A 15,533-nucleotide genomic window follows, 5' to 3' on the forward strand; every position below is an offset into this window, starting at 1 on the left:
TTCTCATCCTGAAGCAAAGTTCTTAACCCAAGGTACTATTTCTGGGTTAGCGGAGTCTGTAACCTGAAGCATCTGTAACCTGAAGTGTCTGTAACCCGAGGTATCACTGGTTTTCCTTAAAGTTCCATGACACGTAACAGAACTCCTCAAATCATCTTTCAAGTACTCCTAAGTGTTTAGCTTTGGAGTGTACAGAACAACTCCTCAAAGTTCTTCCCATGCACTTTCTTCAGAGGGCGCCTAGGAGACCATAGTTTGTGGCTGACTCAACCTTCCTTCATTCTGATGGTTTCCAATTGATGCAAAGGGTGGGAAAAATTCCTTCTCAGTGGCTAAAAGGCTCCCCTTTGGGTGGTACTATGATCCTGGAGACAGGGACCCTGCTGCAGAAATAGTAATGGGTCTTTCACACACACACACACACACACACACACACACACACAGCGCACCCTGGCCTCTTACACCTCTATTAACCTGTGACTCCACCTACCACTGGCTCCTGGAGGTTGCCACTGAGAAAAAATGACATCCCTCTTTCATGACCCCTGTTATAGATATTAAAAAGGTAAAAGGATTGGAGAGAAAAGAAAGAAAAGGACTCAAAGTCTATGAAGTTGGGAGAAAGATGCTGTACTTTCTTCCACCCACCATGATGATGTGATGCTTTGGGAAATCCTTTGGGAGCTCCTGGATGAAGCACCAGTAAGTTGTCTCCTGGTTGGGGATCTCCACGTCAACAGCTCTTATTTCCATGGTCTTCAGGTCACCAGGCAGGGGTGGGATCCTGATGATGGGTTTCAGTAGCTGGACACGTTGCAGGCCTTTCCAGAGGAGGGCAGAGACATTGATGGCTTGGAGGGAGGGGACCGGTTTTTCCAGGATCCCATAGATAAGATGTACAGTGCCATCCTGGAAGGGAAGACAGAAGGCACATCCATCAGGAAGGACCAGAGCTGAGCAGCAGAGCAACTGCCCTTGGGAACTGGTCAGAAGCTCCAGCTGGTGCAGAATGCTGCAGCTAGACTGCTGATGGAGGCATTTGGTCAACAACATGAGACACCATTGTTAAAACAGCAGCGCTGGCTGCCCATCTACCACAGAGCCAGGTTCAAGATTCTTGTATGAATTTATAAAGCCCTGAGCAGCTTAGATCTGGGGTACCTCAGGGACCTCCTGAACAAGGAGCTAACTCCTAGGGGCCATGGGGGCTTCTGCCTCTGCTATAAAATATTTGAGGGGGGCAGACCCCACAAAATTGATGGGCATTCCCATTCAAATGATGTGTGTTCATTGCATCATATGATCACTTATGTGGGGTGGGGCTTATCTGGGCCCCCACAATATTCTATTCAAGTTGGCACCCTGTCCTGAACACTGTAATCTCTGAGATCATCTGCAGGAACATTGTTGGTTATTCCCTAGATTGGCATGACGCATCTGACAACAATGAAAAACTGAGCATTTGGTGTCATCAGCCCAGTCTCTACTAATAACAATTCAGTAGGCATCTTCTGTGCTAAACTTTTAAACGGTTGCTGAAAACATTTCTGTTCCGCAAGACCTATCCATGCAGTTAAGAACACATCCTTCCACAATAGTTCATTGATGCCCGTTTTAACTTTGTTGTTGTTGTTTTTGTAGGGTTTTATGGTTCTGCTAGGGGACGCGGGTGGCGCTGTGGGTAAAACCACAGTGCCTAGGACTTGCTGATCGTATGGTCGGTGGTTCGAATCCCCGCGGCGGGGTGAGCTCCCGTCCTTCGGTCCCAGCTCCTGCCCACCTAGCAGTTCGAAAGCTCCCTTAAAGTGCAAGTAGATAAATAGGCACCGCTTTATAGCGGGAAGGTAAACTGTGTTCCATGTGCTGCGATGTCACACTGGCCATGTGACCCGGAGGTGTCTGCGGACGGCGCCGGCACCCGGCCTCTAGAGTGAGATGAGCGCACAACCCTAGAGTCTGTCAAGGCTGGCCCGTATGGGCAGGAGTACCTTTATGGTTCTGCTGCTGCAACTTCTTTGACATATTTTTATGACACAGTTGTATATAACTTTTTAGAAAATAAATGAAGAATAAATAAATTTTCAGAAGATGCTTACAGAGCAGATTATAGCTGCCTCAAGTGGTATATTTGTATGTTTGGCATCAGCCTAGATTGAAAAAATGACATGCAATTGGGAAAAATTACAACTTTTCGAACTGATGTGCAGCTTTCCCTTGGTGCTTAATATTGTGGGAGGACTGTTTTCTTCTCAACAGTACTCAGCAACTATTCTAATGGTGCTCAATAAATCTTAAGCCCACTGCAGGAGACTAAGAGTTTTTTTACCTCGATGAGATAGTCCTTGGGGTCACATGTGCTGAAAGCCCTTTTAAAGAGCAGGGAGAGGCCCTCAGCCGTTTGATGAGCACTGATAAGCCTGTAGTTCTGCTGAGGATCCATGTGGAGTCGCTCGTCCTGATCGCTCCAGGCATCCTGCAGGTAAAGGGGGGGGGGGAGACATCCCACAACAGATCATATATGACAGACAGTTGTGCCAAAATCTGTCCTCCAGATTCTTAAGAGTTTTCTCCTGCTTTGAAAGAGGCTTCAGTTTTCCCCCCTTGTCCTCCAGTCATTCTTAAGATTTCTTTAGAACAGGGTTGTGCTCTAGTGGAGGCTGGTACCCTGTTGTGGACTGACTGGACGCAGAGGAATGGAGGGAGGAACAGCTAGGAAGCCACCAAGGAAAGAAGGCTCAGAGCCCTGGGAGTGGTGTTGGAAAATGATGAGTGGTCAGAGGGAGAAGAGGGAAAAGATAGAGAAGAAGAGGTGTCAGAAGCTGAAGAGGCAACAGGACGTAGTGAGCTGGTGGAGTCTGTAGCAGAGAGAAGTCCAGAATCAGAGGCAGAAGCTGAAGCAGGTGAGTGGAAGTAGGGAAGCCAAGAGGCAGAGAGGAGTCAGGCTGGTGAAAAGTCATGGGTTTGTCCTCCTGCTGCTGCAACAAGCTACCCCACCTCTCCCAGAACCAGAAGAGACATAAAATGGGCAGAGCAAAGACAGGCTGCACATAGGCACAGTCTCTGATTGCTTGAAATAAGCTCTGGAGAAGAGGAGCCATAGACGGCTGCGGGGAGGCAGGGACCTAGAATAAGACATACAGGGAATGAGCTGCTGTGCTCATTAGACCTGACAGCCAAGTCCATAAAGAACATGTTTTTGCTAGTAAAGCATCAATGCCAACTTTGAACTGTGTGATTTACTGACAGGCTTGCTCTGTGACATACTCTGGGGCTGGTAGGGTGCTGCAACCTGCCCCAGCAACCTGCCCTCACCTAGCTCCCACATGCCTGTTGTCTGACTTACAACCATTTCACTGAAAAAAGAACAATGGAATCATGGAATTGTACAGCAGGAAGGCCCTCAAGAGTCATGCTGTAATGCAGGAATCATGGCTAAAGAATTCCTGATGGTTGGCCATCTGACCTCTGCTTAAAATCCTCCAATGAAGGGAGTCCATCACCTTCCAGTAGCCATTAGGACAGGTTTTTAAAGCAAGAAGGAGTAACAAAATTCCCAACATATAGTGAAAACAGATTTTCAAAACAGATGTGCATAATAAAAGTACATGTTTGAGGAGGATTGCTTAAACAAAAAGTGCTTAGCAGGCATGGAAAACCAAGCAATGAATGCTCTTTTCTGAAACATTTTCCTTGGGGATTCAGCTGGAATAAAGTAAGCATGGTAAAAACCCAGAACTCCCCACCTTGCAGATTTCACTGAAATTTTCTCTCCCACAGTGCAATTTTTTGAATACAAATGATCTTCTCATTAACTGATAGTGGGGAAAGGTCAATGAACACAAGATACTATGCTCAAAGAAATATGAACATGAGAAAACATCTTTTATCAAGTCAGACTGCTGGTCCATCTAGCTCAATATTGCTCAGAAGGACCAGCAGCAGCTCTCCGAGGTTTCAGGCTCTGGGGTCTTTCTCTTCTAGCCGTACCTGGAGATGCCATTAGGGATTGAACCGGGGACATTCTGCATGCAGAGCCGATGGCTGACCACTGAGCTATTTCATCTAAAAATGAAAGTAAGATCTGAGACCTCATGTATCTGTATAGGTTGAGTTAAATGAGAACATGGGAAGACGTATTATACCAAGTCAAACCACTGGTCCATCTAACTCAGTATTGTCTACACTTGATCGGCAGTGTCTCTCCAGGGTTTTCAGCAGGGGTATTTTTGGGACTGAACCTTTTGCATGCAGAGAAAGTGCTTCCCTCGATCCCCTAACCCAGACTCATGTTAAACCTCATTTCCAAAGCAGAAGGGAAAAGTCTTCATGGTCCCAAGCCCAAATGCAGGACGAAGCCTAGCAACAGACTTACTGCGAAATAGGACTGGCGTCCATCACTCCAGAGGACAGCCAGATCAGCGTTCTGAAAGCCTCCTCGGTCAGACATGCCGAAAAGGATCCCATATTTGAGCTCCTTGACCAGGATCTGGAAATACACCTCCTGCAGGGGGTAGCTGATGTTCCATGAGAGCTCCAGGAGGCCTTGAGGGTCCAGCGACACCCTGTAGAGGAAGCCACTCTCCCTCGGATCTGTGCCTTGCAGAGCAACCACCAAGATGACTAGGAAGATGGCCACCCCTGTGAAATACATGGAGGCCACTTCCCGGAGCTTGAGAGTCAGGCAGGAGGGTCTCGGCTTCTGCTTCATCCTTGCGGTTTGCATCCTCAAATAGAAAAGAAGTGATTGGGTCATTTCGATTTATAGGCTGGCCCTCCTAGGCAAATAGGGTAAGTAATTCCCACTTAATTGCATTTAGTGGTTGGGAAATTGGATTGTGGCATTGACCCCCTCCTTGTGTCCACCACACCTCCTCCTTTCCTGGGCCAAAGGCTTTGTCGCTCTCCATTTCCCCCTTGCCTTAATTGGCTTTAATTCTCCATGGACATTATCAGAGGCAATTGAAGTAGACTGGATGGATTTTATCTCCTCTTTTTTTTTTTTCTTTTAGGAAAAAAAAAAGCCCTGCTAACGCTGCCCAGAAAGAGAAGCTTAACCGGCAAACTCTGCATCCATGGTCTAAGCTTCACTTTTTCTCCTTCCAAACTGGAGCAAGTGTTCCTCCAAAGCAGCCCTCGTTCCCCAAAAGATGACATACCAGGGTTGTTGTTTCATTTGTTACAGGTCTAAAAATATTCTCAAGGTGACTTGGGGTTTCAGAAAAGAGAGGATTACAGTATCTTGTCACCTCATAGCAGTTACAAAAAGCATACCTGTCAAAATCTCCTTCTCTCTGCCACTGGGCAGATGTAATCCATGATTTCCAGTACTTGAGGTGGGCGAATCTGTCAGTTTGGGGCTTTCTCCCCATTTCTGATTTTTCCAATCTTACATTCATATCTTCACATTTCCATGTCAGTTTGCAATTTTCATTTTTTAAAATAATCATTAGCATTCGGGTGTGAATTTCTCCTGATATAAATGTTATGTAGGCAATGTTGCCTAAGAAACACATTTTTGCAAGGCCATTTCCTATAATGATGCATTTTTGTATGCTCAAATCAACTCTTTACTGTTACAATCAAAGACCAGCATTGATCCTTGCATGCTCTTTTCACTAATGTCTGCATTTTTATGCAAACTTTACTCTAGTATATACATTTGGGGCCACGGGATTGCATTGCAAAATTCAGAAAAGTGCACATTTCAAAGGATGGCTGTGTTTCATTTTCCAAACTGGGATGTATCCAGTGAAGTTCCATGGAGAGTAGCCCCAATGAAATGTATAGACCCAAGTTAGCTCTGTCCATTCTTTTCAGTGGGTCTACTCTGAGTAGCACTAATGCACACAACCCACTGTTTTGAAAAGTGAATTATGGTATGCCCCCCCTTTTAAGTGTGAATAGGATTTCTTTCCCTTTCTGACCTGATGCTGACTTTGGCTCTTACTTGGTTCTCTGTGCCAGATTCCCTTACAGGCTCATTCAGCCAGATGCATCAGAAATGCAATGGCAGCAAAAGGAAGCCCTTCCGTCAACTCCTGGAGATCCGATACCCAAAGACAAGTGCATTCTTTGTGGTCTGGTCTGGTCTATGGCGTGTGTGTGTGTGTGTGTGTGTGTGTGTGTGTGTGTGTAGGGCAATACAGAGTTGCTGGAAGTATGAGAAACAATGTAGGTGCATGAGGCTCGTGGATCTGATCTCTTTCTCTCCTCCCCTCCACCAACAAACATTAGAGGTTGTTGTCTAGGAAAATCAGTGAAAAGCATCTCAGTGTTTGTGTGTGTGTGGCAAATTCACTTTGAGCTCCAAGATTTAGCCTAGGCTTAAAATGCAAAGGACAGCACTCTTCATTTCTTCACATAGGAAGCTGCCAGCTCTCAGGATTTCAGATGGAGAGTTTTTCTTCAGTCCTATGCTGGAAATGCTGCCAAGGACCGAACCTGAGACCTTCTGAATGCAAAACGTATGCTCCACCAATGAACTGTATCCTTTCCCCTCAAAATAAAGTAAGATTCTAGTCCTCATGGTTCTGAATAAAGAACTGAATTTAAAAAAGAACATGGCAAGCTGCCTCATATGGAGCCAGTCCACTGAAGTCTATCTAGCTCAGTACACTGACTGGCAACATCTCTCCTTGGTTTCATAGACAGGGTGTCTCTCCCAGCCTGATCTGGAGATGCCACTCAGTTTTCATCATTCTGGATAAAGAGCTGCATTAAATGACAATATCGAAAGCTTCCTTTCTAACTTCCTCTTCCTCCCAGTTGCATTTCAAGAAAACATTCTCTCCTTTGCAGGAGCTGCTGCTTCCCATCTGTGTGTGACAAGTGAGCAATTGGATTTTCCCAGAAGCCAGCAGTGACCTTAGCATCTGAGAAGAGGTCACGGAATGGGGAGACTGGCCTTTCGGCTTGGATGGACGTTTATGATGCAGCTTAGGTGGGTGATGCCATTTCCGTTCCTGTTCTCCTGCTCTCCATTGCTCCATGTTGTCACAGTTCTGTCCTAAATAAGAAGTGTTCTAATCAGGCCACGATCCCCCTGGCTGCCTGCACCTGGCATTCCCTAAAGTTTGCTGTCTTGCACACACTTCCCTGAGAGGAAGGTTGGATAAATCTGTCTGTTCAGTTTTCCTCTGTTTCTCACCCTGCCCCCAGTCTTAAGTCCATATCAGTTTGATTTAAAAACAAACAAACAAAAGAAATCCTTATGAGATTTCTCTGCATTTTAGTGTGCTTTCCTCCCAATAGACAAATTTTTGCAGGCTGTTTTCCATAGCTGCTTCTGACATGTACTTGAAAGGCAGACATTCCCCACAAATATTGCTTGCTTGAGCCAGGGGGAGATGGTTGTACAAAGCAAGACAATGCAGATTTAATCAGAAGGATCTCACCTAAGAAGAGCCTGCTGAATCAGACCATTGGCCCATCTGGTCCAGCATCCTGTTCTCTCAGTGACTGTTCAGATGTCTGAGGGAATCCTGCACGGAAGACCTTAACACAAGAGCATCATCTTCCCCTGCAATCCCCAGCAACTGGAATTCAGAAGCATTGCTGCCTTCAGCAGTAGAGGGAGACCATACTATGAGTCCTACTAGATCAGGCCAATAGCCCATCTAGTCCAGCATCCTCTTCTCACAGTGGCTACCCAGATGCCTCCATGAGAAGCTTACAAGCAGGACCAAGCCCAAGAGCTCTCTCTCCTCTTGTGGTCTCCAGCATTTGGTTTTCAGAAGCATTTCTACATCCATCAGTGGAAGCACAGCATGCCTAGTGGACATGTCCTATTGTGTTCAATGGGGCTTCTTTCAAGATGCATTAAGGGATTCTTCTGATGGGTTTGGCCTTTTCTGGAGACCCCCTGATTATTTCTCTAGATCAGGAGCAGGGAACCTCAGGCCCAGGGTTGGGTGTGAGAGTGTTACAAACCAGCCTACAAGGATTAAACCTCTCTTGCTCCACCCACTTTTGCTTCTGGCCCCGCCCCTCACTTGCAGATAGCTCCAGGAATATCACCCAGAAGGGAATTGGACCCCCAGACTAAGCAAACAGTCCCTTGCCCAGCCCTGCTCTAGAGTTTGGCTCATATTTTTTTTTATACAGACATCATCCCCGTCTGAACTCTTTTGATATGGTGATCCTGGAAACATGGGGAAAGAGTGGGCCTGACTTCTGGGGGTCTGTTTTCCTCTGATCCTTCTCCCAGTCCCCATGATTACTCCCCCTTTTGTCTCCAAAGCAAGCCTGGCATCACAAGATGTCCCAAAGCGCCTGGTGCTGTGGGCGACACCTGTTACAATTCAAAGAAAACAAAACAGAAAAACAAAGTCTCTTTTGCAACAGAATGGCATTCAAAGGAACCAGAGGAACGATTAGGATCAAAGCAGGAGCATTACTTACAGCCATGCAGGGCTTTTCATGTCAGTGGTTCTGTGAGTGTTAATTGCCAGCCCCAGAGAAGAGGTAAGCACAATGAAGGGTCTCTCAACAGGGTTCCAAGTGCGCACACAAGAGGTTGCCAATGGAGCAAGAACTATAGGGGCTCTCTGCCCCTCGAACTGGCTTTTGTGGTAAGAGGCAGCATGGAACAGGCTGTCTTTCCATATTAAGGTTTCTCTTAATGACCCTCGGCCTCATGTCAGTGACTCCCACAAGGTCTCTTTGTGTCATTCAATACTTTAAAAGCATCGGGAACAACTGTTTAATCTTGGAGGTAGTTCTGGGATAGGCAGCTGGATATTCTTTCTTCCTTTCTCTCTCTCTTTTTTTAATAAGATATTTATTAAGATTTTCCAAGTATTACAAAATAAAAATAAAAAAGTAAGAAAATACAAAATAAAAATGGTTAAAAACAACTCATTCTTTCCATTACTTATTTTTCATTAGCTTATTTCCCGGACCTCCTCATGCCTCCCTTTTTTGTATTCCAGTTCAGTTTGTTGGTTCAGCAAATCCCTCCCCTCTTTGTTTATCCTAGTCTTTAATCTTAAGCTATTGTAACGTTAAATTTTTACCTATTAATAATCAATTTTTCATATTCCCTTATAGTATTACAGCTGAAAACCACTTAATTTCCATCCAACATCATTCTAACATTCATTAATTTTACAATATTTCTGTAGATAGTCTTTAAATTTCTTCCAATCTTCTTCCACCGACTCTTCTCCCTGGTCTCGGATTCTGCCAGTCATTTCCGCCAGTTCCATGTAGTCCATCACCTTCACCTGCCATTCTTCCAGGGTGGGTAGATCTTGTGTCTTCCAATACTTTGCAATGAGTATTCTTGCTGTTGTTGTAGCATACATAAAAAAAGTTCTGTCCTTCTTTGGCACCAATTGGCCGACTATGCCTAGGAGAAAGGCCTCTGGTTTCTTCAAGAAGGTATATTTAAATACCTTTTTCAATTCATTATATATCGTCTCCCAGAAAGCCTTAATCCTTGGGCACGTCCACCAAAGGTGAAAGAATGTACCTTCAGTTTCTTTACATTCCCAACATTTTTATCGGGCAGATGATAGATTTTTGCAAGCTTGACTGGGGTCATGTACCACCTGTATACCATTTTCATAATATTCTCTCTTAAGGCATTACATGCAGTAAACTTCATACCTGTGGTCCATAACTGTTCCCAGTCAGCCATCATTATGTTATGTCCAACATCTTGTGCCCATTTAAGCATAGCAGATTTCACCATTTCGTCCTGAGTATTCCATTTCAACAGCAAGTTATACATCTTTGACAAAATCTTAGTTTTGGGTTCTAACAGTTCTGTTTCTAATTTTGATTTTTCCACCTGGAAACCAACTTTCTTGTCCGAATTATATGCCTCCATTATCTGATAATAATGAAGCCAATCTCGCACTTTGTTTTTTAGTTTCTCAAAACTCTGCAATTTCAGTCTATCTCCCTCTTGTTCCAGAATTTCCCAATATTCCAGCCACTTGGCCTCCATATTGAGCTTTTTCTGTGCTTTTGCTTCCATCGGTGACAGCCACCTTGGGGTTTTGTTTTCCAGTAAATCCTTATATCTTATCCAGACATTAAACAATGCTTTCCTGACAATATGATTCTTGAATGCTTTATGTGCTTTGACCTTATCAAAACAAAGATATGCATGCCATCCAAATACGTTGTTAAAACCTTCTAAATCCAAAATGTCTGTATTTTCAAGAAGCAGCCATTCTTTCAACCAGCAAAAGGTTGCTGATTCATAATAAAGTTTAAAGTCTGGCAGGGCAAATCCACCCCTTTCCTTTGCATCAGTTAATATCTTAAATTTTATTCTGGGCTTCTTGCCCTGCCAGACAAATCTAGAAATATCTCTCTGCCACTTCTTGAAGCAATCCATTTTGTCCACAATTTGCAATGTTTGAAACAAAAACAACATTCTAGGCAATACATTCATTTTTATCGCAGCAATACGACCCAGCAGTGAAAGCTTCAAGTTTGACCAAATTTCTAAATCTTTTTTCACTTCGGCCCAGCATTTTTCATAGTTGTGTTTAAATAAATTCCCATTTTTTGCTGTCATATTAATCCCCAGGTATTTCACTTTCTTAACCACTGTCAAACCTACCTCATTCTGAAACCTCTCTCTCTCGATCGGTGTTAAATTTTTCTCTAAAACCTTGGTTTTTAACTTATTCAGTTTAAATCCTGCGACCTGACCAAATTCTTGAATCAGTTCTAAAACCCTTTTAGTACTAGATTCTGGCTCCTGTAATGTCAATACTAAGTCATCCGCAATGCTCTCAATTTGTACTGTTTAGCTCCGACTTGTATACCTTTAACCAACTGGTTAAAGGCATCGGGAGCAACTGTTTAATCTTGGAGGTAATTCAGGGATAGGCAGCTGGATATTCTTTCTTCCTTTCTCTTCCCTGTTTAAATGTAACCAGCACGGCCTCTCTCTCTTAGTAATAACATTTCCTACTTGAAGGGTCGAGGCAAAATTAATTTTTGGTTGGGCAGTGGTCCAGGGTCCTTCCCTCCAGAGCAGGATAAAACAAGCTTGTGACAGCCTTTTAGATTTTTGAAGATGGCTATAATATCTCCTCTCTTTTCCAGGTTAAACATATCTAATTCCCTCAATCATTCCTCATAAGGATTAGTTTCCAGACCCTTTATCATCTTGGTTACCCTCTTCTGTACATATTCCAGTTTGTCAATATCCTTCATTAATTGTGGTACCTAGAACTGGGCACAGTACTCCAGGTGTGATCTGACTGAGGCAGAATAGAGCAGTGGGCTTGTTTGCTTTCAGGACCCTCCCCTGCCCCCGACTCTTGACATGCATGACTCAAACAGGGCAATCGAATCTATGCCTATGTAATTAAGCTTAAACTCCCAGAATTGCAACCCTGCTTTGGCTGTATGGTCAACTCCAATCCAGCAGGAAAGATCAGTTCAATGGATATGGATATTTACCCTCCCATGCTCTTCTAGTTCAATATCCACCTTGAGACATTTCCTAGTGTGTGCTGAGGTGCAAGTGTGTTTTGCCCTGCACCCCCTTAGACATAGTGAAGACTGATCTAGTAATGGCTTGTGATAAATTATCCAAGATATTCATTCCAGAAACCTTGAGAAAGCCGAATCTTTCAGTGTGTTGCACCAGTAAGAAATGAAAACACCCTTTGGGAAACTAAAAATCAGCAAAAAGGGGGAGGGAATGTGACTTACAAGTTGTTTTTAAAAACCCGTTGTTGATGCATTAAATTAGGGATTAGAGCAGGCAACATCCCTCAGAGCTACAATCAAATAGATGTATGGCATTGCAGTTTTAAATTAAATTGGTGGAGCAGACAAAGCGAGCAGGAGAAGGAGACAGGCTTCCATCTGCTCTTCTAAAGACGGACCGTGTGCAGCTCTTGGGACATTCAATGCCCCAGGGCCTCTGACATTCACCACCAGATATCTGTGTCCTGCACCTGAATGCTCCTAATCCGATTTACTGGGGATCCTGATGAAGTTAGGGAGAGCCTGAGTCACACCATACATTGTCAGGGAAGGGAGACCACACTCTTAAGAGTTGGGAGAGAAAGAGGATGGGTCGCTGGTCACGGACCAGAGGCAAGGAAGATGGCTGCACATTGGCATGGGTTGGAGATCGCTGCTCCCAGCGTTGTGGTTCAGTGTAAGGGCAAAGCACAGTAGTGCCTTTATTTTTAATCAGGCAAAAAACAGGCAGGGTAGTGCTCCAGAGAAGACTCCCTGGAAAAGACCGAGATGTTGGGAAAGATTGAGGGCACAAGCAGAAGAGGACGGCAGAGGACGAGATGGTTGAACAGTGTTCTCGAAGCTACCAGCATGAGTTTGACCAAACTGCAGAAGGCAGTGGAAGACAGGAGTGCCTGGCGTGCTCTGGTTCATGGGGTCACGAAGAGTCGGACATGACTAAACGACTAAATAACAACAGTACTCCAGAAAATAAAAGTTTGGAAAAGGCATTAGTCACAAAACAAATGACAGGACCTCTCTTCTTATTTCATGACTGCTAAGCTTACTTGAGAATCTTTGCTGACAAGTACACAATGTCAACTGAAACATTTTTAGCTATATACTTCTTGACACTCTCAAACAACTCTGATAGGTTGTTGAGACCGAACTCACCCCCTGCAGAAGCCATGCTGGCTCTGCTTCAGCAAGGCTTGTTCTTCCACATGCTTGGTTATTTTATCTTTAACAATATTTCCCACCAGTTTTCCTGGAGTAATACCATTCTCTCCACTATCTCAGTATTGTCTACACTGACCAGCGGTGGCTCTCCAGGGTTTCAGCAGGAGTTTTCACCAGTCCTACCTTCAAATATCTAAAGGGCTGTCATGTGGAAGATGGAGCAAACTTGTTTTCTCCTACTCCAGAGAGTAGGACCCAACCAATGGATTCAAGCTACAGATTCCAACTAAACATCAGGAAGAACTTTCTGATGGTAAGAGTTGTTTCACAGTGGAACAGACTCCCTTGGAAAGTGGTGGACTCTCCTTCATTGGAGGTTTTTAAGCAGAGGTTGGATGAACACCTGTCATGAATGCTTTAGTTGAGATCCCTGCATTGGCGAGGGTTGGACTAGATGACCCTCAGGGTCCTTTCCAACTCCACAATTCTATGATTCTGTGAGTCTATACCCGGAGACGCCACTGGAGATTAAACCTAGGACCTTCTGCGTGCAAGGCAGATGTTTTGCCACTGAGCTACAGCCCTTCCCGGAAACATAGGAAGCTGCCTTGGTCAGAACCTTGGTCCAGCTAGCTCAGTATTGTATACTCTGACTGGTAGAAGCTCTCCAGAGTTTCAGGCAGGAGTCTCTTCCAGTCTTACCTGGAGATGTCAGAGAATGCACCTGAGATATACTGCATGCAAGACAGATGCTCCAACCACTGAGCTATGGCCACCCCTCTAAGGACACTGTTATGAGGATGTCGCTGCCAGATCTGAAAAACTTGGCTAGTGTGCAGGGTGGGCTTTCCTCCCTCTTCCTCCTTTTCTGCCCCATCGGACTGGATTTGGGCAGACATGCCAATCAAACCATATAATGGAGTGCTAAAGCTCTCAAGTGGAGCCTCCTTAAACAGGGCTTTTTATCATCAGCTGTCAAATTTTTGCAAAGTCACATTTGCATAAAGAAAATTTGAATAATCCTTTAATACACCACAAATCCGCATCTCTCAGAGGGCCTTGATCTCAAATGCCTTTCCATTATCCAGATTTCACTCCAGATTCCTTGGCATCACAGACCTTGACAAAATAATGATAATCATCCCTTCCAAATATGTCCAAGCCCTCCCTTGTGAAAGCAGATAACGAGTAAACGGAAGCCTCTTTACTGCTCACAGACAGCGGCTGAGGTAGCCTGACCCTGGTTTGGACTATACCACTTCATTCTGGGCTATATCATACCTTCCATTTGGTGAGGAGCTTGCAGGATGTTTCTCCTTGCAATTTTTTTGGTAAGCCATTTTGAGGTTTTATTGCAACCAAGAGGCACACAATCTTGTGAAATAAATAAAATAAATACATTTTTTTTGCATAAATTAGGCCTCTGTCATCCGACTTCCTGTCTGCCATGTGAAGGAGCATTACACCCAAGCACGGGCTGAGCACTTAGGAAACTTTGGTGCTTTTCTGTAGTATACCCATTTACGGCACAGCCTCGTTGTCTCTGGTTATCTCAAAGAGAGGGGGGCAGTGTGGCATAGTAATTAGATTGTTGGAATGAGAGATCAGGGTTCAAATCCCCACTCAGTCATGAAGCTTACTGCATGTGACCTTGGACCAGTCACTGCCTCTCAAACTAGCCTACCTCACATGGTTGTGAGCCTCTTGGAGGAAAATGTGGGCTAAAAATGCAATAAATATATCATGGAGGAAGAACAAACAGAGGAAAGGGCAATTTAAAGGATCAGGGTGTAAAATAGGTGGAAGTATTTGAGGGGTTTTTTGTGGGGTGGAAGAGGCAGGGGATATATCATAAAGGTTTATAAAATGGTGTTTGGTGAAGAGAACTGAAATAGTAAGGGGTGTTGTTTTCTTCTCTTGTAAGCCTGGAAAAGGTTGCTTTGCTCTCTATTGCTCCCTGCTGGTTCAGGTAACCTGTTGCATGTGTTGTCGTTTCACTCCCAACACAGATTATAGCGGTCAGCTAGAGGTCCCCCGGCCTGCAGTGGCCCATGCCTGCCTCATGGCATAATACAAGAGGAGGCCAGCACAGCCAACAGTTAAGACTGATGGGAGCTGTAAAGGTAAAGGGACCCCTGACCATTAGGTCCAGTCAGGACTGACTCTGGGGTTGTGGTGCTCATCTCGCTTTACTGGCCGAGGGAGCCGGCTTACAGCTCACAGGTCATGTGGCCAGCATGACTAAGCCGCTTCTGGTGAACCAAAGCAGTGCATGGAAACACCGTTTACCTTCCCGCCAGAGTGGTACCTATTTGTCTACTTGCACTTTGACGTGCTTTCGAACTGCTAGGTTGGCAGAAGCAGGGACCGAGCAACAGGAGCTCACCCCGTCGCGGGGATTCGAACTGCAGACCTTCTGATCAGCAAGTCCTAGGCTCTGTGGTTTAACCCACAGCGCCACCTGCGGATGGGAGCTGTAGTCCTAAATAAATATGGAGGGGGATTAAACAACTGGGTTGCCATCAAATGAGATGGTTTTTTCATCTTGCATTCCTTTCTCGCAGTGGTGTAATTATGTAATTTCACTTTACAACCAGCACTTTCATCGGCGAGATGTAGGATTAAAAATAAAACAAAATACAGTTGGAACACCTCTTGGCTGTTGAGAATCGTTCTCAGGTACAAACGATTAAAGCATCCTTTTCATTTCGCTTAAGCTTTTGAATTGCCATCTCTTCTTAAGCCAGCAATTGGGTCGTGTTCCAGATGTATGTTTAAACTGGCAGACAGATAGCCTCAGTCATAATTTATAACAGTCTCACAAATAATTGAAGAAAGGGGGTGGCGGTTTAGCTGGCCTTTGTCCTAAGGACTGACCCCTAGGATTATTATGTGGTATTTGGGCAAGACTGCAG

General features: G+C 44.6%; 1 protein-coding gene across 3 annotated transcripts in view; it reads right to left on the reverse strand.

Annotated features, from left to right (window-relative positions):
• The window catches only part of DBH (dopamine beta-hydroxylase), a 36,031-nt gene that overhangs the window by 16,817 nt on the left and 3,681 nt on the right, over positions 1-15,533 (reverse strand). For 2 of the 3 annotated variants that reach the window (XM_083485161.1, XM_083485160.1), the window contains exons 2-4: positions 4,373-4,724; positions 2,327-2,473; positions 649-909 (exon numbers count right to left, since the gene is read on the reverse strand). In XM_083485161.1, coding sequence (XP_083341287.1) covers positions 649-909; positions 2,327-2,473; positions 4,373-4,723 — 759 coding nt within the window. In that variant the 5' untranslated portion in view covers position 4,724. Of the gene's footprint in view, positions 1-648; positions 910-2,326; positions 2,474-4,372; positions 4,769-15,533 lie in introns of those variants that run through there. The other variant, XM_083485159.1, reaches the window with a different exon arrangement.

This window comes from Podarcis liolepis, assembly GCF_965112155.1.
Source record: "Podarcis liolepis genome assembly, chromosome: Z".
In the NCBI taxonomy this organism is placed as follows: domain Eukaryota; kingdom Metazoa; phylum Chordata; class Lepidosauria; order Squamata; family Lacertidae; genus Podarcis; species Podarcis liolepis.